The 24,584-nt window shown below is 31.6% G+C and overlaps 1 protein-coding gene across 1 annotated transcript in view; it reads right to left on the reverse strand.

The window, feature by feature from the left end:
- Nucleotides 1–20,814: 20,814 nt before the first annotated feature.
- LOC145248955 (uncharacterized) overlaps nucleotides 20,815–24,584 on the reverse strand; it is a 129,061-nt gene continuing 125,291 nt past the window's right edge. Inside the window, exon 3 of the mRNA XM_080110758.1 lies at nucleotides 20,815–23,424. Coding sequence (XP_079966884.1) covers nucleotides 21,935–22,579 — 645 coding nt within the window. The 5' untranslated portion in view covers nucleotides 22,580–23,424 and the 3' untranslated portion in view covers nucleotides 20,815–21,934. The remainder of the gene's footprint in view (nucleotides 23,425–24,584) is intronic.

Here is a 24,584-nt window from a genome sequence, read left to right on the forward strand (position 1 = left end):
TTATGCTATAAATTATAATTGCTTAGTTTATTGGTTGTCTCATTCTCGGGAGAAGTGGTTATCTTCGAGAATTTGTGTATTAAGATATAGTTTTTTTTATATTCCTTGCTTAAACACTTGATGAGTTTATAAATTTTGTAAATATTCTAATTTTATTTTTCATCATTCCAACATTGCCTACACACACACACACACACACACACACACACACACACACACACACACACACACACACATATATATATATATATATAGGGTGTCCCAATAAAATGTATACACTCTTTAAATTATTTAAATTTGCTACAGGAATACGCTATACCAAGTTCCCAAGAGATGTTTAGAAATACAGAATGGCACTTCCAGCAGGATGGAGCTCTTCCCCACTATCATCATGACGTAAGAGCATATCTTGATAGTCACCTGCGAAACAGTATATATATATATATATATATATATATATATATATATTTGTGTGTGTGTATGTGTGTGTAGAAATCAATAAAGAAAGAAAATTACGATATAAAACTATATAGTAATATATATAGATTTATTCATTTATTCAATGAGGATATACATCAATTGGAGTGTAGGGTAAGTGAGAACTCTTTATACCATGAATTTCGAAGCCTAATGTTTCTCATCAGAAGCATTTATATATATGTATATATATATACATTAAATTGACATTATACATTAGTTCTTACCATATCACGAAATTGATAGCGCGTGTTATAATAAATATATTTTATATCAAATTATTTACTAAAAAAACACTCCTATAAATATTCTAAAATCATTTCGGTATTAATTATCCCTGACGAAAGATCCGGACATACCCAAGTCAACAATGACGATGGCAGATACATCAGCAAATTTTTTTGACTGGAGCAAGAAAATTAATAATAAGATTGGAAAGGATCCAAACGAAAATATTTAGACAGGTATTGTCAATGATATTTAATGAAATATGCCTAAATTAAAGATAACTACCTATATATTTATATTATATTAGATTTTTTGTAGTCTGCAACCTTTGGGGGAGGGGCTGGAAAAGATACACACACACACACACACAAACATATACATATATATATATATATATATATATATATATATATATATCGTAGTTATCATTCCAAAACCTGAAGATGAATTTATTTTACACTATTTCATTCATAGGCTTATGTAGTACGTTTTACACGTGTTCCGCTGAATAGTATAAGTCTACCAAACAACTTATCAGAGACAGATATGTCCCTCGAAAAAAACAATTTTAGATTTTATTTTCCTTGGATTATTCCAAGCATATGGAAAATGTTTATAAAATCAATCGTGATCTTTTAAAGTTTGCAAAATTATAAGAATAAAAAAGACTCTTACTTATTATAGTATAGAGACCCCCCCGAATATAAAAATACAACTGAATTGAAAGACATCGAGTAGACGTTATTTTATCGTGCCATATTTGATTTTTAAGATTTCAATCATCATTTCCAATTAAAAGCACAAAGTTATCCACAAATTCTAAGAGATGCTATTCGCCAAATATTATTAATAAAATCACTTTAAATTTAATCAGAATAAAAATTTTCTTAACTTAATTTACGAAACTAAAATGACTTATCTTATGCTTAATATATACGTAATATACTAGACTGGCACGCTTGGTTACTTTCGGAAGCTATCAAATTTACTTTTATTTTATGGAAATCACTTCAGACAAGGCATGAAGCCACTTTATCTAAGAGGATAATAAGAACGAAAGGTGATTATTGCAAAGACAGAGGATGTATATTGCCCTGAGTATTGAAAAAAAAACTGAGGCAATAAATCGGAGGAAAACAGTCAGCAGTTTTTCAGTTTTTAGAAAGAAGCTACTGGAATAGGAAGTTGTATTACAACAATGCACCAAAACAGTAAACTGATGGAGACCACTAGACAAACGACTCCAACGAAAAAAAAAGATTTTAATTTTACTAAACATGAAATAATAAAATGACAGTTTTTTATATTTGGATTATTTTCTTTTAAAATTTATCCATGAAATTATATTGAATATATACAATATATATATATATATATATATATATATATATATATATATATATATATATATATATATATATATACATATATATATATGTGTGTGTGTGTGTGTGTGTGTGTCTGTTGAGCAAAAAAAATTATATTGAATATATATAAATAAATTATATTGAATATATATAAATAAATTATATTGAATATATATAAATAAATAATATTGAATATGTATAAATAAATAATATTGAATATATATAATTAAATGCCAAGAATTCAAGATTTAATTATTGGCATTTATTTAAAAATGGTAGGTTAATCAGTCATACAAGTGAAGCGTGGGATCGTTTTATATATTAATTAAATTGAATAGATACTTCATTAGTGTATATAGGACATTATTTCTTGCTCGGCTAGGATCAAAGTGTAGTACCTCTTATGTCTTCAGTCAAAGGAAGAGAAGCTCTTTCTGACTTTTTGTCACAATTCATTGTTCATCTTATTAGAGATGAATTTTGTCGTATCAAATCTCATCTTGTATCTAACTTCGTCAACATGTAAAAAGAAGTGAATGAGACATTTTGAAGCTCAAATATTCTGTCACGAAATATTCAAATTATGAAGCAATTTAACGTATCTATGTCTTGCTTTTACGTAAATCACACAACAACTGTTTATCCTTTTATTTACTACTAACCTGGCTGCCCGGCGTTGCCCGGGTGTTTGAAGGTCTGTGTTGAGCCAAAAAGCAAAATGTTAGTAGGCAGGTAAGCTCGAACCCGTGACGCGAAGGCGGAAGAGAAAATGAAAAAAAAAACCCTGACTTCTTACCGCTATTCCATAACCCGACCGAAAGTTCGGAATGTTGTAATTAAGTAAATTCATTCCAATCGATACGATGACTTGCAAAAATGGCGACGCAAAAAAAAAAAAAAAAAAAATCCGCCCCTCCTTGTAGAAAACTGCCCAATTTGTTGTCTCCGAAGGGTCAGACTTCAAAACGATCCCGATTCCGTGAAAATCCGTCGCCTCTGTTGAAATTTTTGGGCATGCATACATACATACATACATGCATACACACATACATTCATACATATATTTAAACAGACAAGTGAGATTTATATTATAGATTAATCTTAAAATACTATGTTAATAGTTTGTTTAGAAAAAAACAAAATCTAAAAAAAAAGCCAACTAAAAAAACAACAACAACAACAACAACAACAACAAATAAAAACAAACGAACAAACAAAAAACAAACAATAAAAAACAAGTAGATCGCATAGTTAAAAAAGCAAAGGAACAATACTACTGAGCAAAAATAATCTTAGACAACATCGGACAGGTGCAGCTTATTATAAATGATGTAACAGGATTAAAAAGACGTGCTTTAGAAAACAAATATTAAAATGATGAGAGAATATTTTCTGAAGATAGCAAGGATGAAATTAAAACCAAGGATTGTTAGGTGCTACTACTGCGGCTCATAATTGGCAGGTTTAGGTGTAAATTGTTTCACAACATTGAGTACCTGAAATTAGTCAACGTTAGCTAATTCGCACGCCAGATGGGACTTTTTCTGGCAAGCTTTTAAGAAATTAAGGGACCAAAATACCATAATGAAAAATACTTTTCTTTGTATGGTTGCTTTTTTTTAATTCTTAAAGGCGTTGATGAAAATCTAAGGGCAGCGTCTTTTGCGCCTCTCATTGGTTACTGCCTGATGTTCAAGGGGTTTAGGTTTTTAACTGCAGCTGATGTCCGGTTCCATCGTAAGTACAATGACGCTTGTCGTGAACTACGCATATAACGACGAGGAAGACCGTGAAACACGAAGTGTATAATCATTAAATCATAGGCTGACAATTCATTTCGGAAGCCATTGTTAAAAACGCTGACTTTTAAGACCTGTTCAAAATAAACACTGGTTTGCTCATAAAACTTGAAATTGTTAAAAGGTGATTTTTGGTTTTCTTGAGTTGAGTTCTGATTTTCATCGTTTATTGCTCAGGTCGAATTAACGTATCCTATTTAAGATGCATCCAAGAATTACTGTAAGAGATTCGGCCAATTGGTCAGTCTGTCACGTTAACGCTTGAAATCCTAGTTGTGTCACGCTAAAACTTTGCGATTTATTTTATTAATATGTACAAAATTTTGAAATAGCAATTTGTACAGAATTTTTAAACAGCATCTCGTCGATCTATCAGGCTTAAATTAGACAGTATGTGCGTCGTTTTATCATGTTTTATTTGGAAATAACCTTTTAATTGACTGACCGCGCTTTAGTGTGAAGTTTACATTGTGTAACCACGCTTTAGTTGAATGTTTACATTTTGCGTCACGTTTAATGTAAAGTACATTTTAACATGCCATGCTTAAGTATTAAAAAGCATTTATCGGCTTAAACTTAAAATAATATTTATATCAGCATTCTCAATTAAGTTTAAAATAAAATTGTCGTCGCTTAACGCGTAAATTGAATGAACGCATCTTATATTTCGATGCGTTCATACATCTAAATATCAAATTTTCACTGAAGGTTGATCGAATTGTTGCATAGATTGGTTTCTTAGATATAAATCACATGAAAACCGCGTGGCTATTAAAAAGTGCTCAATGTAGAACAGAGCAGGTTTCTAATCTGTTTATTATACAAACATTATTGGTTACATATGTGCATACATGTTTTGGTGGCGTCGATATTCCCTTCATGGTAGCTATACTACTATAAATAACCTCTCATACGCAATATCTTAATTAATTGATAAATTAAGGGGAGAGTCGAAAGGATACAAAGTGACCCCGGTACACCATAAACTAATACTTATACTTACTAAAAACCGGCACACCTCTAGTGAATAACTATACTTGCCGAAAAATGTAGAATAGGCTTAGCTAAATGAAGGAAATAGCCCCTCTCCCATTATCCCTCAACACCATTTCAAACACTAACGACTAATACTTAACTAAACGAACTAAAACACAATATACTAGCAACTGGATAAAGGTGAATGCACTTTACATACTAACTAATAAAAACACCCCCAAAAACGATTAACTAAAATAATCTATGTGGCCAACATGCTTATAAATGAAGCGTTGATATATACCTATGAGAAGAATTATTGTAAATCAAGCACATAATTGATTTCAAATGATAACTAAATACTCCAACTAGATGTTTTATGCAAACAAGATGTTCTACCAATACAGACACATCTATGCTATTATGTATCTGTTTACATGAAAGCGGTTTGGAAAACCTATTTCTATAACAAAGTGCATAAACTGACAGAATAAATATATTCTAGTATGGAGGAAGAAGTAAACCAGCCAAATTAAAGAATGGCAACTATAGAAATTAAGTTTATAAATAGAAACAATAATGTTTGCCTGTCTAATAACTTCGGATACGTTAGAGTAAAAAATGTAACTCCCGCAATGTCCCCATTATTTAAATCATATAAATTACCATGAATATTTGTTCACGGATTGTTTATTTGATCATATAGAGGGATATTATATTGAAATAAATAAGCATACAACTAAATAAATAATTAAAAATGAGAAAAGAACGAATTAATAAAAAATAACTAAGAAAAAAAATTACTGAATAAAATAGAGCTTATTAATAAAATAAATAGACAAGGGATGTGCCACCCGAATAGCAAAAACAGTCATAAAGTCTTAAAATAGAGAAGCAACGCTGATCAGGGTATAATATTACTTCAGATGCAAAGCAAACATAGAGACAAACGTCTAGCTAAAATTAAACCAATGCCTCTCCTACTGTGATAGCCTGACCAGGCCGAATCTTCCCTCCTTTTCTCTCCTCTCACCCCTTACTCGCTTTATTTACTATACTTCCCTTCAAAAACTTCCACTGTCCACATTTACAAACTATACGATCCCCTTTTTCTTTCAAAGTATAATCCACACAAAACGAATTGAACTTTGATTTCGTTCAATAAGCTTCCTTTTATGGTAATACGTGATGAGTCTCTTTAAATAGGGATTCCACCGAAACATGCATGCACATATGTAACCAATAATATTTGTATAATAAACAGAATATATATATATATATATATGTATATATATATATATATATATATGTATAGTCTAAATATTCAGAGAAGAGTTTAGTAGAGAACTTTCGCTCACACATAAACAAGGTATATATATATATATATATATATATATATATATATATATATATATATTTATATATACACTAGCATTTCAGCCTGGCGTTGCCCGGGTATTTGGATGTGTCTGTTGAGCAAAAAAAAAAGTAGTATAGGAAGGTAGGCTCGAACCCGTACCGCGAAGGAGGAAAAGAACGGGGAAAATAACCTGACGTCTTTGCGGTTACGACTACCGCCAAACCTGAAGTAAGTTACGTTTAAATTAAGGCTAGACAATCTAAAGGAGAGGATAACTTTAAAAAATATCGGCGAAAAAAGCGACCCCCGCCCTGTAGAAAAGGACCTAGTTGAAGGTGAAGATATAAATGTTTTTAGCCAATTTTTCGATATTTGTCGTATGATAGGTCGAATTTTAAAGCGATACTGATCTTGGTAAAATCCGTCGCCTCTGTCGAAAGTTTTAGGCAGACATGCAAACGTACATATATATACACATTTATATATTGGTAACTAAATTTTTTGACCCAAACCGATTAAAAAGCTTGCCCTATCTCTGAATACCCTTTATGTCAAATTTCAAATGTTTAGACCAGGAATTGTCTGAGTAATTTGGTAGAGACCGCAGAGGTCAATTTAAAAAAAAATTACCCATATTATGACCCCTTAACATTTATTGTTTTGGGCTCAAATCAAGTTATTAAGTTAGATCCATGTCCAAGGAACCTATATCTAAAATTTAAAGTGTTTAGACCCAAAATTGTCGGAGGAGTTTGGTAGAGTTCTCAAAGGTCAAATCGTTGAACTTTTACCCCTTAACAGCCAAATTGCGAGGGAAAATGTACACAGACAGTCAGACAGACAGACAGACAGACAGACGGACACACAGACACGTTCACTTTTATTGATATATAGATAGATTAGCATGGGTACACGGCGTTGCCCGGATGTTTGGAAGTGTATGCTGAGCAAAAAAAAAAAATAAAATAAAATAAAATAAATAAACGGTCAATTTTTTAAAATTTGACCCCTATTATGACCCCTTTAAATTTATTGTTTTGGGCTCAAATTGAGTTATTAAGTTAAATCCATGTCCAAGGAATCTATACCTAAAATTTCAAGTGTTTAGACCCAAAATTATCGGAGGAGGTTGGTAGAGTTCTCAAACGTCACATCGTTGAACTTTGACCCCTTAACAGCCAAATATCTGACCAAAAATCAATCACATAGATTTTCCCAAATCTCAGTACCCAGTATATCAAATTTCGAGTCTGTAGACAAAAAATTGACAGAGTTATTGCGTAGGGAAATGTACACGGACAGACAGACAGGTTTACTTTTATAGATATACTAGCATTTCAGCCCGGCGTTGCCCGGGTGTTTGGAGGTGTATGTTGAGCAAAAAAAAGCGGTTAATTTTTTAATTTGACCCCTATTATGACCCTTTAACATGTATTGTTTTGGGCTCAAATCAAGTTATTAAGTTAGATCCATGTCCAAGGAACCTATATCTAAAATTTAAAGTGCTTAAACCCAAATGTGTCGGAGGAGTTTGGTAGAGTTCTCAAAAGCCAAATTGTTGAACTTTTACCCCTTAACAGCCAAATTTATGACCGAAAACCGATCACAAAGATTTTCCCAAATCTCAGTACCCAGTATATCAAATTTCGAGTCTCTAGACTTAAAATTGACAGAGTTATTGCGTAGGGAAATGTACACAGACACACAGACAGACACACACAGACACACTGACACGTGCACTTATATATATACATATATATATATATATGTACATATATATATGTATATGTACATATATATATATATATATATATATATATATATATATATATATATATATATATAAAAGCCCGTCGCTATTTTAATTTATCCACATATTTATTATAGAGCAAATATATGCATAAGCCTGGCGAATTCACACGAGAATAAAACGCGGAATATTCTGTGTAGCTTGATTGCTATATATATATATATATATATATATATATATGTATATTTGATTACGTACATGTATATTATATAGTGTACTGTACTGTGTTACTAATTTTTAATATGTAATGTATAAAATTGTACTTAGGCACCGCCATAAGACGATTTAACCTTATAATCCCAACCCCGGAACGGATTATTGCCGTATCCCGCGGTATATATATATATATATATATATATATATATATATATATATATATATATATATATATATATATATATATATATACTAGCTGTACCCTGCCACGCGTTGCTGTGGCTTAATTTCGTGTAATGGAAAATTCTAATAAAAAGAGAAAATGCATGTTTCTTATATTCTTAGTACAGCAATCCACTCCAAAAAGTAAAAAAAAAAAAAGGCGAAAATGAAAAAAAATATATGGTACTCTTGCAGAATTGGATGCGGATCCTCGGGAGTTACCATCAATCATGGCTTGCGCTCGACCAACATTCAGTGGATTAAGTCGAAAGTTGCTAAACCATTGAAACGCTAAATAGTTTTCTTTTTTATTGTATTAAAAAATGTGAGTTTTTAATTATATCTGGGTAAGGGGGGTGTTACTATACACAGATTCGAAAAAGTTGTTCAAAAACGAATAAATGAAAGCAAAGGTAAGGTAAATTACGTTTCTATCTAACTGGATAATTTTTTAGTGTTGTTATTTAATGTAAAATGTTTAATCGGCTCAAAAACGCAGTGTTTATCTATGTATTTAAAAAAGACGAATGGTCGCGGACTCTGTTGAATACGTTAAGTTTGGGAAAATCAGTTAAAAACTATACAAAACAATGTCACTGATTATATGTTATTGTGACATAGGCTGACATATTCGGTGTGTTTCTGATAGTATTTTGTATAGTTTTTTAGTTTTAAATCATTTTCTCAAACTTAACATCATCAACAGTGACCATAACCGTTTGTATTTTTCAAATACACTGATAAACACTGTTCTTCGAGCCGACTAAACGTTATAGTAAATAAAACGGGTTTGTATTACTAAACACAGAAACGAAAAAGTTGTTGAAAAAATAAATATAACAAATAAATGTTATCAAAGGCAAGATAAGTCAATAACCCTTTTCCCTGAGTGGCTTCCAGGCCTTGATAAGTGGTGATCACTGTGTAAAAAAAAAGAAAAAAAAGTTACTTTTCTACCTAACTGGATAAGATTTTAGTGTTTTTACTTAGTGTAAAATGTTTAATCGGTTTGAAAAAATGTAGTGTTTATCTATATATTTGAAAAATACAAATGGCGGCAGACTGTTGAACACATTAACTTTGGGAAAATGAGTTAAAACTAAAAAAAACTATACAAAATACTGTCAGGAACTCACTCAATTTCGGTAATGAAGTAACATATCTTGCCTTTGATAATATTTGTTATACATTTATTTTTTGACAACTTTTTCGAATCTATATGTACAGTAGTACAAACCCAATAAAAACACTAAAAAATATCCAATTAGGTAGAAAAGTAACTTATATTGCCTTTGAAAATATTTACTTTTTATATATTTGTTTTTGTTGACAACTTTTTCAAGTCTTTGTGCAAGTACAAACCCAAAGGTGTATTTTTCTATCTAATTTTATTTTTGTTACCGCGCTTAAATTTAAATTTCACGATATCTTTTTTGGGGGAGGGTATTTTTTCACATTAGGTCCACCTACACAATTTTCGACTATGCTGAATAAGAAAATCTCATTTAAAATTTGCAGAGGCCATTAGTTTTCGAGATATAAAGACCTGTACTATGCACTATAATTCACTGACGGCCATGAATAAACACTCCCAACATCCCCATATTAAGAACGGCTTTCGGAATAAACAACACCCATACCTAACCACATGTTTTAATCTTTTACCTGTCTTTCGTCTTTTAAAAACGGCTTTTGGAATAAATACCACCATTCTCCCCATGTTAAGAACGACTTTCAGAATAAATACCCCCAACCTACCCATGTTAAAAATTGTGGCGGTGGACCTAATGTGAAAATTTACCTTTTGTTTTTTTAATAAATTGTTAGTTGAAAGCACAGAATAGTGACAAAACACCATCCCCTCCCCTTGGTAAGAATAGCAAAAAAAAAAAAAAATAAAAAATAATAATGGTTTTCTTGGTAGAAACTTTTCTGTATTTCACCTAACAATTTCTGGTGCTAATGAACTTACTGATCCGCGCTATTTTTTAAATCGAATTTCCAAGTTTAATTAAAGTTTTATGATATGTTTTTTTATTCAATTGTAAGGTTTAAGTACAGAATAGACACAAAACACCCTCCCCTCCCCATGTTAAGAATGGCTTTTTTAAATAATAACGTTATTATTTCAACACGGATCACTCTCTACATGAGTACCTAATATTTTTTCAGCCATTCTTACCATAGAGAGGGGATGGTGTTTTGTAACTATTCTGTGCTTTTTTAGCTAACAATTTATTATTAAAAAAAGATATTGTGAAATTATAAAAAAATAAAAAGATATTGTGAAAGTTGAATTTAACTTGAACCCCCCCCCCCCCAAAAAAAAAACAATGTGAACGGCGCGTTCAACATTGTAGCTGGACCTTATTTGGCAATAAGGTCACGTGAGTCGATTAATGGGTGCTAATGCACTTACTGATCCGAGCTATTTTTTTTAAATCGTATTTCCAAGCTTAATTAAAGTTTTATGTTTTTTGGGTATTTTTTTTAGATTAGGTCCACCCCCACAATTTTCTTTTAAATGACGACTTTTAAAGGTTTCTGACTATGCTGAATACAGAAATCGCATTGAAATTTTGCAGAAATAAGTAGTTATCGAGATATAAATAGTTTTTTTATGCATTGTATTCTTTGGCGGCCATCTTTGTTACGCGCGTAGATTCATATATGACGCGCACAAGCGTGTAAAAAAGACGGCTGCCAGAGATTACAATGCATTATACAAATTTTTAATATCTCGATAACTACTTATTTCTGCAAAATTTCAATGCGATTTCCGTATTCAGCATAGTCGAAAACCTACAAAAGTCGCCATTTAAGAGAAAATTGTGGAGGTGGACCTAATCTAAAAATTTACCGTTTTTTTCATTCAATTGTAAGGTTAAAGTACAGAATAGGGACAAAACATCCTCTTCTCCCAATGTTAAGAATGGCTTTTTAAATAATAACGGATCAATAAGTGCACGAGTACCCAATTTCTTTAAAAGCATTCATATTTTCTTATATAAAAACAACTTCTGTAAAAAAAAAGAAAAAACGTGCAATTTCAATCTTTGTTAAAAAAGGTTATCTTAAACAAAAACAAAAAAATACGGTAAAAAAAGCAGAGAAGAAAACGTTAATCGGTATTCATGCAGAGAGTGATCCGTGCTGAAATAATAACGTTATTATTTAAAAAGCCATTCTTAACATGGGGAGGGTGTTTTGTACCTATTCTGTACTTTAACCTAACAATTGAATAAAAAACATATCATAAAACTTTAATTAAACGTGGAAATGCGATTTAAAAAATAGCTCAGATCACTCTCTGCATTAGCATCGAAAGTACAGAATAGTTAGAAAACATCCTCCCTCCCCATGTTAAGAATGGCTTTCTAAATAATGTTAATGATTCAGTACTGTTCCTTGTCTGCTTAAGTTTAACTTTTGTTTATTAAATTGTTAGGTGAAAGTCCAGAATAGTTACAAAACACCCCTATCCCCATGTTAAGAATGGCTTTCTAAATAATAATGTCATTATTTCAGCGGAGTAGCTTCTCTGCATAAGTACCATGTTTTGTTTTTAAATTGTTAGGTGAAAGGACAGAATAGTTACAAAATACCATCCCCATGTTAAGAATGTCTTTCTAAATAACATTATTTCAGCACGGTATTTTCTATGCATACGTACTATCTATTTTTGTTTATTAAATCGTTAGGTGAAAGTATAGAATAGATGCAAAACTCCCTCCCCATGTTAAGAATAGCTTTCTAAATAACGGTATTATTTCAGCACGGTACCTTCTCTGCATAAGTACTATCTTTGTTTATTAAATTGTTAGGTGAAAATATAAAATAGTTACAGAACACTCTCCCTTTCCCATGTTAAGAATGGCTTTCTTAATAGCATTATTTTAGCACGGTACCTTCTCTGCATAAGTACCATCTTTTGTTTATTAAATTGTTAGGTGAAAGTATAGAATAGTTACAAAACGTCCTCCCCATGTTAAGAATGGCTTTCTAAATAACGTTATTATTCTATTATTATATTATTATGGTACTTTCTCTGCATAAGTACCATGTTTTGTTTATTAAATTGTAAGGTGAAAGTACAGTACTCATGCAGAGAGTGATCCGTGTTGAAATAATAACGTTATTATTTAAAAAGCCATTCTTAACATGGGGAGGGGAGGGAGTTTTGTACCTAATCTGTATTTTAATCTTACAATTGAATAAAAAACATATAATAAAACTTTGATTAAACCTGGAAATACGATTTAAAAAATAGCGCGGACCACTCTTCGCATTAGCACCAAATATTATTTTAGCAAGTTACCAATCCGTAAAATTTATTCGAAAAAAAAACTGTACTTTTACCAACCAATCTTATATCGAAAAAAAAAAAAAATAAAAAAAAAACTCAAAAAGCAAGCGACAAACATTTTTTTTTTGCCTTATATAATAAAGAAAAACTGTTTAAATTAAAAAATTCGGAAGATAAACAAATGAATTGTTTTTTTTGTTTTTTTTTACTTATCGAGTAAACAGAAAATGAAATCTTCTACTTCGTTTCGTCAATTCGTGGCTGTGAAATGAATCGAACCGGAAGTTCAGTTTTATCAACAAAACAGGTTCGCACTAACGGTTACGAAAATATATTTATTTTATTTAATATTTTAATAATTCGCGAGGTAAATTTATTTTAATAGCATAAAAACATCCCTCGACTCTAAAGATGGGTTGTCTGACAATTTCAAATAAATTGGTAATGTAGAAATATGGTTGTATAAACTTTGAACGAACCAAAAATTACATTATATATATATATATATATATATATATATATATATATATATATATATATATATATATATATATATATATATTAGCGGGTCATATGGAGTCGCCCGGTAATAAATTACGCTGAAGTATGATCTTTTAATTTATGCAGATTTAGTATTAAAAAGCCAATTATTATTATATTGCACAGTAATATTGCATATTAATATTGTATAGTAATATTGTATAGTAATGATTCCAAAAGTTCAGCAAAATTAACTTGGGTTCGACTAACTGGAATCGAAACGAAATATTTCAACTTTCAAATCCGTAGACTAAAAATTGACAGAGGAATTTGGTAGAAACTTTTCCACACTCTGGTCGTAAAATACGCTTAAATATGCTATTTGAATTCATGCAAATTTCGTATTTATTATTATAGAATAAATTCTCTATTGATCATGATTATATGTTACCCAATATATATATATATATATATATATATATATATATATATATATATATATATATATACACACTTGTGCCCGATATTATTCATACCCCCCCTTGAAAATTGAGTTATTAGGTGTAACTTTGTAAGAATTTATTGTTTACGTCCATATTGATACATATTCTTAATAAACCTCTTCTGATCATTTTCGTCATTTTAAAATCTCGGGATACTTGTAATAAAAGAAATATACAGCTATTTATAAAATCTGCAATGTTCAAAAATAATCATACCCCCTTATTTTTTCAGTATTAATCGAGTTTCTGACTGTTTGTTTCCTGTTTGATTCTTATTTTGAATGCTTTTATACAACCTTTGATTAATTTCATTTCGTTTTTTGCATTTTTCAGAAATTAAAATGATATCAACTGAAAACCAATAAAAGGATAAAAATTATTAGAATGGGGAAGAAAAAAGAGCTTAGTAATGATCTTAGGACTAAAATTGTGAATTCACATAAGGATGGTTTAGGTTACAAGTCAATTTCCAAGAAATTTGAGGTCCCTACAGCAACAGTACAGAGCATCATCAAAAAATTCCAGAGCCACCACACAACAAACAACTTGATTGGTAGAGGAAGGAAAAGGAAACTGTCTGCTAGAGCCACCAGGAATATTGTAAGAAGTGTTAATGCAAATCCAACCACCACTACTAAGGACATTTTAGAAAATCTGGAGTCTTCTGGCATAAAAATATCAAGGCAAACATTGCAAAGGACTCTGCATAAAAATGGTCTGAAAGGAAGAAGACCAAGAAGGACTCCATTGCACACCGGAAAACACCTTGCAGCACGTCTAAAGTTTGCTAGGGCCCATGTGAATTCTCTAGAGTCCGTTTTCTCAAGTATTTTGTGGACTGACGAAACAAAAATTGAATTGTTTGGCCATATGGATGCTTCTTACGTTTGGAGGAAGAAAGGAGAAGCTTACAACCCAACGAACACCATACCCACGGTGAAACATGGTGGTGGTAGCCTAATGTTTTGGGGCTCCTTTTCGGCTAGTGGTCCAGGTAGTTTGGTCAAGATAGATGGAACCATGAAGAAGGAGCAATATTTGGAGATACTCCAGAAAAACATTAGACAGGATGCGGAGAAGCTCCATTTAGGACTAAACTGGGTCCTTCAACAGGATAATGATCCAAAACATACTGCCAAAATAGTCAAGAAATGGTTTGAGGATAATCAAATTAATGTTTTGGAATGGCCTAGCCAGAGTCCCGACCTGAACCCTATCGAAAACCTCTGGCACATATTGAAAACTAAGGTTAAAAAGCGGAAACCTAGAAATTTGAGGGATTTGGAGAACTACTGCATTCAAGAATGGTCAAAAATCAGTGTTGATGCTTGTAAAAACCTTGTTGATAAATATCCAAAACGGTTACAGGCAGTTATTAAGAATAAAGGGCATGCTATTGACTATTAGTAAGAGAGGTATGAATAATTTTGAACTAGTGCCATTATTGTTTTTCTTTGTATAATGTTTCAAACTTGCATAATTTATTTATTTGTTGAGTTTAAATTAAATGCTTATGCTTGATTTATTGTTTGAAATCCCTTTAATATTGTCTACCTTCTGGTTTGAGCAATATTCTTATAGAAATCTCAAAGATCCGAGGGGTATGAATAATATCGGGCACAAGTGTATATATATATATATATATATATATATATATATATATATATATATATATATATATATATATAGTACTCATTTGAAGAGTTGGAAAATGACTTCGGTGCTAGAATAAAAAAAAAACATTCAGCACTCCAGCCTTTGCAATTATTTAACGCTTTAGCTTTCGTCGTTACCGTCTGTGCTTTCCCCAGATAGATAAAAAACTAAAAACTAAGCTACTCTAAGCTAAAAATCTATATGCATGCATGCTCTGAAGTTTTGCGATTGACTCCTAAAAGACCAAATCGATGTCCAAATATCCTATGTGTCAAGTTTCGAGTCTATGGACCAAATATTCAAAGAAGAGAAGTTTCGCATTTCGCATACACATGAACAAGGTCACTATATATATATATATATATATATATATATATATATATATATATATATATATATATATATATATATATATATATATATATATATATATTCTTGTGTGCTCAGTTGGTAGAGTGCTTGCCTCACATGCAAGAGGCTCGGGTTTCGAATCCTGAGTTTGGATGCGTCTAACTGATGAACCCAAATGAGGGCCCAACTCGAGTCTTGGACTTCCGGATCGTTGACTGTCATGGCTCTTGTGGGCTGCGACGTTGTTCGGCTGTGGAATTTATTATACATAATCTCTCAGTCTAAAAATCATATAATATATATATACATATATATATATATATATATATATATATATATATACTAGCAGAAGTACCCGTCGTTGACTGAGTTCAAAAATAACCTACAGAAAATGGACTATGATTGATGAAAGTATGATAGGTTATGAAAAGGAGGGGTTTGATACTCAAAAATTTTACCATATGCAAAATCTGATGAAAGTAAAGATAATTTTTGCGAAAATATATTTTCTTATATCAACTTTGTTTCCATTCGTAGTCAAGAGTGACCAACAAAGAGAAAATGTTATATATATAATAATATAAATATACAAGAAATAAATGCTACCATAGTCAATAAAAGTTACTTTTATGGTAGAAAAGTTCATTGGTTATATTGTTAAGTAGTTTGTAAAAAAATTTTTTTTTCTTAATTCACGAACCGGTTTAGAAAAAAATCAAAATGGCAGCGACTTTGAAATGGAGAGCCCCGTTTTCAATTTGAAGGAGCCTGAGCATTCTGTGTTAACAATTTAAGAGAGTTCCATCAACGTAAGGAATATTTATAAACATATTTTAATGTTTTCCGTTATTTTGTGCTTGAGGAATATTCGATTATGGCATGTGTAGTATATATAAAAATTCATTTAAGTAGTTATCGCCTCAAATTTCGTTTTAATTTCGGTTCGCTGAAATTATTTCAAGTAAAGAGCATTAAAAACTATTTAAAAACAACAAAAAACATGAACTGAACTTTTATTGACTATGGTAACATTTATTTCTTGTATATTTATTTTTTCGGGTAGTCGTTTCTTAGCTTTTCTGCTAAACACTCTTACTAAATAATATTGACGAAATACCGAAAAAAAAAAAAAAGAAACAGACACAGTTTTGAAAAATAATGAAGCTTTACTTAGTTTAGTAAAATAATCCGAAACAGCAAAATGGGATATTAAAAAAGTAAACACGCAATTACTTTAGTGTTTTAAAGCAAAGAATCGATATAAATATTAAGAAGAAGAAAATGGCGCCCTTTTCAAGCTTTTCGTTTCAGTTTTACAGTATTGAACGGTGTAGTATTTGCGCCGTTGGATTCAGGGTTTTACTATTGTAATGTAAAAAACACGCAGAAAGGGTTATAATCAACTGAATTCCTTCTAGTACACTGACAAAAAAAAGCTTAAACAGATATATAAATAAAAATAAAAAGGTTATGTAAACGTTTTTAAAACGACAGGTAATCACGTGAGCAAGATTTTTCCTTCTTTTGACACGATAACAAGTAACGTTCTTATTTTTTTTATTATTTATCTAATTATCTATTTACGGAAGAGTGCCGCGTGCAAGTGGAGAAGGAAAAAAACAGAGTCATGCAAAATTTGTGTCGAGAATTGTTTAAAGTTCCGACTTTTTTTTTGCTTTCACTTTAATAAGAACGTGAATTTAGAGATGAATTTATTCGACACAATATGATTACAACTCAAAAAAATAAATAAAAGCTAACGTTAATTGAGATTAAAGTTAAGGTGTTATTGTGGACCCTCACCCCTTTTAAAAAACCTTGTTAAACTTTGTGACATATTTACATTCTATGGAGGTCAGGCGCGAACGAACACCCCATAATTTTATTATACCACATTTCTTCAAACAAACATAATTATCAAAGTATACTTACGTAAATAGATATGAAAAGTCTTTATCAAAGTTTGTGCCATATTTCAATGGTGTACAGGCGCGAACGCAGACCCCACAATTTTATTATACCATCACTATTTAAGTTGAAACATACTTATCAAAGTATTCTTATGTACATCTATATCAAAACCCCTTGTGAGCGTTTTTTTTTAAATTTTTTATTTCCATATTTGGGGAGGAGGCGCGAACGCAGACCCCACAATTTTTATAAACCACCGTTCTGCCAGATCAAACATACCCATTCCTAATCCTCGATACATCTTCTATGATTATATGTAATCAGTTTATATAGAAGCCTATTCGTGACCAGACACACACACAGACGTTCAGCTTTATATATATATATATATATATATATATATAAAATTTGAAGTACAACAGAATTGTAATAGTTTAAAAGCGAAGTGGGGCATTTTTTTTACCTTATAAAAAAAAAAGATCGACTATAATGTAAAAAGGAACAGGATCGACTAAAAGTAAGAAAAATAAATTGAAAAGGAAGAAGATCGACTAAAAGGGGGAGAAAGAGAAAAGAAAAGTGGGGAACGGTGAAGAAACTTGAAGTACTTTTCACCGACCGTCTTCTTTCTTTTCTCTTTCTCCCCCTTTTAGTCGATGTTCTTCCCTTTCAATTTATTTTTCTTACTTTTAGTCGATCCTGTTTCTTTTTACATTATAGTGATCTTTTTATAAGGTTTTAAAAAAATGCCCGACTTCGCTTTTTAAATATATATATATATATATATATATATATATATATATATATATATATATATATATATATATATATATATATATATATATATATATAGTAATTTATAAAATATATATGGCGACTAAGCTACACTGAATATTCTGCGCAGAATAACTATTTATCATTTGATTTTTAGAACTAGCAATGGAAAAGTAAGTTGTAAACGATAACAAACACAAAAAATTAAAAGAATCGTTTTTAGCATCAGAATATAGTAACAAAATTTTCCAATTCTGATACCAATTTTTATACTCCGAAAAGTTCTGATTTTTGCAATTCCCGATTCCGATTGTCATTCCAACTCTAATCGTTTAGTTAATTAAACGATAATCCGTTATTAAGTTGGGAATCTATGACGACTCTTCAAAAGATGCTTTTAAGTAGTAGCGATGATTAAATGTACCACTTCTGTGACCAAACCTGAATGCAACGCAGCTTACTTGACAAAATTTATCACATGTAATAATAAATTAAGAACTTTATAAATGCATAACAGTGTTGCCGACTATAAACGATTATCGGCTCAAACGCTTTTAAATGAAGCATTGAATGGACACAACGCCCTCATCTGTGAAAAGATTCGTGCACACAGTTATGAAGTAAATGTTGTTCAATGATTAGAACCAAGTGATGATCAGTTGGAAATAAGGCGTTTTAAAATGTAGCATAGATAGGATTCAAGGTAAGATATTTCGATGTCTTTACTGAAATGAGTCTTACATTATTAGATTCAGCACGTGAAATGAAAAATGTAGTTTGATTGAAGAACTGTGTTTATAAAAGATTATGCAATGCAATGCGGAAATATTCGGGGTTATTAGAAGGGGTATTCAAATAAGATATGAATGATTTCTTTATGTTTTAATTTAACTTATTTATTTTTTAAAATCTTACTTGTTTCCAATTTTCTACGTCGTTCACTAGAGATGTATGTTTTAAACTAATACCGTACTTTGGGGTAATTGCACTAAATCCGAGGTAATTGCGCCAACTAGCTAATAGTGCTGTTATGGCAACCACGCATATAAAGAGCACCTTTTTTTAGTTGGCGCAGTTAACCCCGGATATGGCGCAATTACCCCAAAGTACGGTACATCACGACATTTTTGGGAAAATTCCACTTTTCAAGTATTTCCATTTCGTTTAACTCAAGTTTTTACAATGTGTAACACTGGTGTCTGAGAAGAATTAAGTCTGCAACGTTTTTTTTTATTGTGTTGGATGATTGCAGTTGAGCAGAAAATATAGACAAAATAGTGTATAGTGTAGGGATAGATGAGGTACGTAAATTAATTCCGCTAAACAGCCTTTGTGAAGTACGTCCGATGTAATAAGAGTATGACAATTGTTGTGTTGGAATTTTTCAGTGACTTTTAACACAAAACACTTATTAGGACGAATTGTCGGTTATTGCGTTGTTTAATCCTGTCGAGGAGCCTTAATGAAATGTGTTGTGCGTTAGCAGATTCCAATGTTAATCGTAAGGTGTAGATTTAGCAAAGGTCATCATCATCATCAGTATTTCACTGGATTGATGTGAAAATTGATGACTAAATGTTAGATGATTAAAAATTCTGTTTAATGGGAGATAACTTCCTTTTACCCTACAATTATCCCCATTTGACAGAAACATTTTGAAGCAGAATTTATTTGTCAATGGTGAGAGATATTGTGGCGAGATTTATCTACCCTTGAAAGATCACATAGTCACAGTATACAGAGAAAATCAAAATAGAGAATTTTACTGATCACAGTCTCTTACAGAAATTAACTCTTCCTCATCATATTAATTTCTTCAGTTGTAAAATTGTTAAATAAATTATTTTATCTTGTAGATCGTAATAGTTCTCATTCATTTATTTCTTAATATTTGTATTTTGTCACCTAAGTACAATTCCCAATAAATTGGCAACTAGTATGAGATAAATTACTAATAATCCAAAGCATCTTATCGTAAGCGGAACTACCAAAAATCTATGAAGTGTACAAACCAATAACTAAGTAAAATAAATTTATTAAATATAAGAAATTAAAAAGTAATTTTGCTGATTTTTTATTATTTTGTATAGGGATCTGGAAATAAATATATGGTCAGTTGAGACATTATTATTGTTCATAATTGTTTATATTAGAGTGCCTGTTCCAAAATTTAAGTTACCGAGACTCAGCTAGAAGACAGCACATTAAAAGCAACACATTCTCTTTTTTGAAATACAAAAAGAAAAAAAACAACAACATAAAAACGAACAAGTTGTCAAATTTAAATAAAAAAATTTGTATTTATATTAATAAATAAAAGTTTTTTACAAGTAAATGAAAGCTTAAATGGCTCAAATGACGAAATAAATTACATTTTTAGCAAAAATTCCAAAGTTTGCGCTAAAAGATCTCACCCTTTTCAAAATTTTGAAGCAGGAATTTCTTAAAGAAATCAAACAAAATTTCTTGACTTTATTAGGTACATAAGATATAATTTAAAATGTAAAAATTCGTTGAATTGTTCTACAATTTTAAACTTTATTTTCCACGGATATTTCGTTTGTGGAGCTCGTTATTTATTTATCATTTATTTGTCAGTCTTCAAATTTAATATCGTGATTATTATCAAATGAATGAAAGTCCGATGGAATTGATGTTTTCGGTTGGATTAACAAACATAGGCTATCCCGTTTTCTTAAAGCAAAACGTTTTCTTAAGAAAAACAATAAAAGACAAACAAACCAAAAAAAAAAAAATACACAAGCGTGTCGCTATAATTTTTCCGGTAATTTTGAAGGAGATGATAAAGCCACAGCCGAATCTCTTTCGTTGTTTCCAACAGGTTTCAACTTCACTTCGAACGGTAATTGGAAAGTTCGTAGCGCCAACTTTGGCATTATCAAATGTATATGGACGTCTTGTCAAGTTTAAATTCAGATCAGATTAAAACATCTGCGCATTAATGCTTTTGTAATATATTCTTATTTCAATAGCGTCTCTGCATCATCTTTCTGACAACATTTTTTAGCAGAAAGATAAATGCAACGCAGAAACTTTTCTGTGGACACTCAGCTGTGTGATTCTTCTTTCCGTCAGGGAGTTCGAAGAGCGTCAGCTCTGTTTTTATGAAAGGGTGAAATTTTCTCTGAAGTTCGGGTAAGACTAATGCAGATGAATCACAACATTAAAAAATATATTGTTACTGTTAACGTCGACCCTATCCTTCCCGACTCTTTAATGAAGGGGCTAAAGCGCTACAAAAAGTCATCGTGTTTGTAGTAGAGCACATTCTGATATTATCTGTATGAGCCTGTTAACATTATTGAACCATTGGTTAATCCAATCATTGTCAATGGAATGGTGTTGCTGCCATTTTCTTCTTTTAATACCATTATTTAAAATACTGATCCTTTTCTTGTTTTGTTTTGTAGCATTTATATAAAAACGTATTCCTTTTGTATTTACATAATCATGTATTCTTTTTATGTCTATATAAAAACGAATCCTTTTTGTATTTATATAAAAACGAGTTCCCGTTTGCGTGTATATAATGATATTTTCAGCTCAGTTCTAGAACATGGTTGAGATAAGATATGTAACAAATAGCCAAGCGTAGAATCTCGATTTTGGAGAGCTTTTTGTCCGGCGGAAGCGTGGGCAACAACTTCCGGAGTTCGGCAAAGGCAACATTGAAGGCCTCGACACGTATCCGTTCGCGTGTCGCATGCGCCGTGCGGTACTTTTGCGTTGCCCGCCGCTTCCGGCGTCTCTCCTCGCGTGTCAGGTTCATGTTTTCCTGGTTGCCGCTTCGGTTGCCCGCACGGCTTCCTCGCCCGCCGCTGCCGCCGACGACGCCTGTGCTGACTCCAGAATTGACTCCTAGGGACCCGACAGTTACACCCACGGATCCGACGCATGAACCACAGTTGTTTCGTAACTGCTGCAAGGCCGGGTCGTCTTTGCTATCGGCTATCTCGTCTGTCATCATAAGTTCAACGCCAATCCCGTTGGAGATCTCATTAGCTCGAGCATCGTGCAGACCGTTGAGCATGCCTCCGCCGATACTGCCGCCACTAAGACCTCCTCCGATGGCTATCCCTCCGCCATTGTGGTGATAGTGCTGTCGTCTCATATCGTAGCTATTGTTGTTTTCAAGAGCCGGAAACGGAAGTTTAGTCATGATGGCCAAGGAACCACTGTGCATTACGATGTCTCGTTTTCAATTTCCCTTTTGATAGTAGTTTATGTCAACAATTGTGATAATAATGTTAACAGTATTGATAACACGTTGTAATCAATATATTCAGTAATGAAAATAACTTACTTTATTTTTCTTGTTTTACGGTGTTGATTTAACATGCAGTTAAAGTTCAGTTAATATCCATAAAGAAGACATGAATCTACACTTTCATCCAAATATGGAAAAATGTTCAACAATATGAAATCAGTAGTTCAAATTGCTTTGTAATTTCGACTTATTTTTAATGACATTTATTATGCGTGTGCAAGTTCAGTTAGATTCTCTTAATTCTTGTCTTCAGTATTATTCACGAGAAAGGCATAAACTCATATATTATTTTCTTGGCCATCAAATTATGGGACAATAACGGAAGCAACTTCTTACTTTTTTAAAAGGGACGTGCTGCAATATTCATGTCAGATTTCTGTGTGTTCATTAAACTCTGGATAATAGGAAACTTGCCTTTTTGAGCCGTTAAGCCGCAAGACCATGTCCGCTAAACAACCTTCTTAGTCGTGCGATATTAGATACACCCTTTGGGGGTTATGAAATTGTTGGAAAATGTTCAGTGAGTCTAGTTAACTATTAAGAAAGTCTAAGGTGTTTAAACACTGTCCAATGTACACTTCTTGTGTCTTTCTCTCAGGCTAATCAAAACTTATAATGTTTAATCTTTTATTACGTCATCAGATAAATTCATGACAGAAAATTCGATCTGCTTTATAATAAGAATGATTTTCTTCTGTTCTTCGTATTCTGTCGTAGTTCCAATGTTGTGTTTATGCGCTCAACTGCGATGTGACATGAATCTGTGAATAAGAAATAAACATTTATTAGGCAGAGTTAAGGTATAAGGCACAGTAAATCTCATCCGAAAATAAGATTATAAATTATAACAATAGTGCTAACCGGTATAGCCAACAAATGAGTTTATGGTATGTATAGTTTACGACATGCCAAGCATTTTAGAATTAATTAATGCGAAACAGAATATACCTAACTCACTCGAGTGTAGCAAAATCATACCCCTTCACTGTAGATATCCCTAGATAGCGGAAAATATTCTACTCTAATAGCTTTACACGAACAGCTCACATTTGGAATTTCTTCCCTGCTTCCTATTTTGCTGGCTTGTAGAAACTTAAATGTAATGTGAACAAACATCTTACAACTAAACTCGCTGCTTATGTTACGCTTCATCAGCAATATGTTTTGTTTGGATGAACAAAAGTAACAAAAAACAAAAGTTTTTGCATGTTTTTTTCCAGCTGTGAATTGCAATTCGAATGCGTTACAACTTATTTCCTTGGATCGTTTTCCTTTCGGAATTTCCTTCCTGTTTACTATTTCTATGACTGAACAAACATGAAAGAATTATATGTAACGTGATTTTGCATACACATACAAAAGATGCATTTTTACAATATCACTTCTTTTAAGCTTATTTTGTATTTATTGTACAACATTAATGGTATACGACTAATTGAGCATAAGTTGTTATTTTATCTCTAGCTCGATGAGGAGCGTATATTCATATGTTGCACATAGTATTAATTCATAATTGAAAACTATACATCTGAGTGGATTCGAACTCGGTACCGAGGTAATTAAAATGTCTTTCTCTATGTATATCATCCCCGATGAGATGATCACCTAATAAGATAACAGAATTAAAGAAAAACGATTAAAGTGCAGTTTGTTTCAATAAGTATTGGTGATAATCCAAAGTAAGGAACGAGATAAATTATTCAACAAGAGAAATGAACAACAAGTCGACAGGAAAATAAAAAGTTGTTGAAATACAAGCCAAGTAATGGATTTTTATCAGCAGGTAAAATGAACGTAAACAATAGACAAGCACAAAAAATAAAATCAATTTATTTGCATTTGTTTTTTATGTAATTTATTGTTATCCATGCATAGAATAATAACAGTTTATATAATTATAGAGTCAAAAGAATACGAAATG

The sequence above is a fragment of the Euprymna scolopes genome, chromosome 27 (assembly GCF_053919585.1).
Source record: "Euprymna scolopes isolate OS-2025 chromosome 27, ASM5391958v1, whole genome shotgun sequence".
NCBI classification, from domain to species: Eukaryota; Metazoa; Mollusca; class Cephalopoda; order Sepiida; family Sepiolidae; genus Euprymna; species Euprymna scolopes.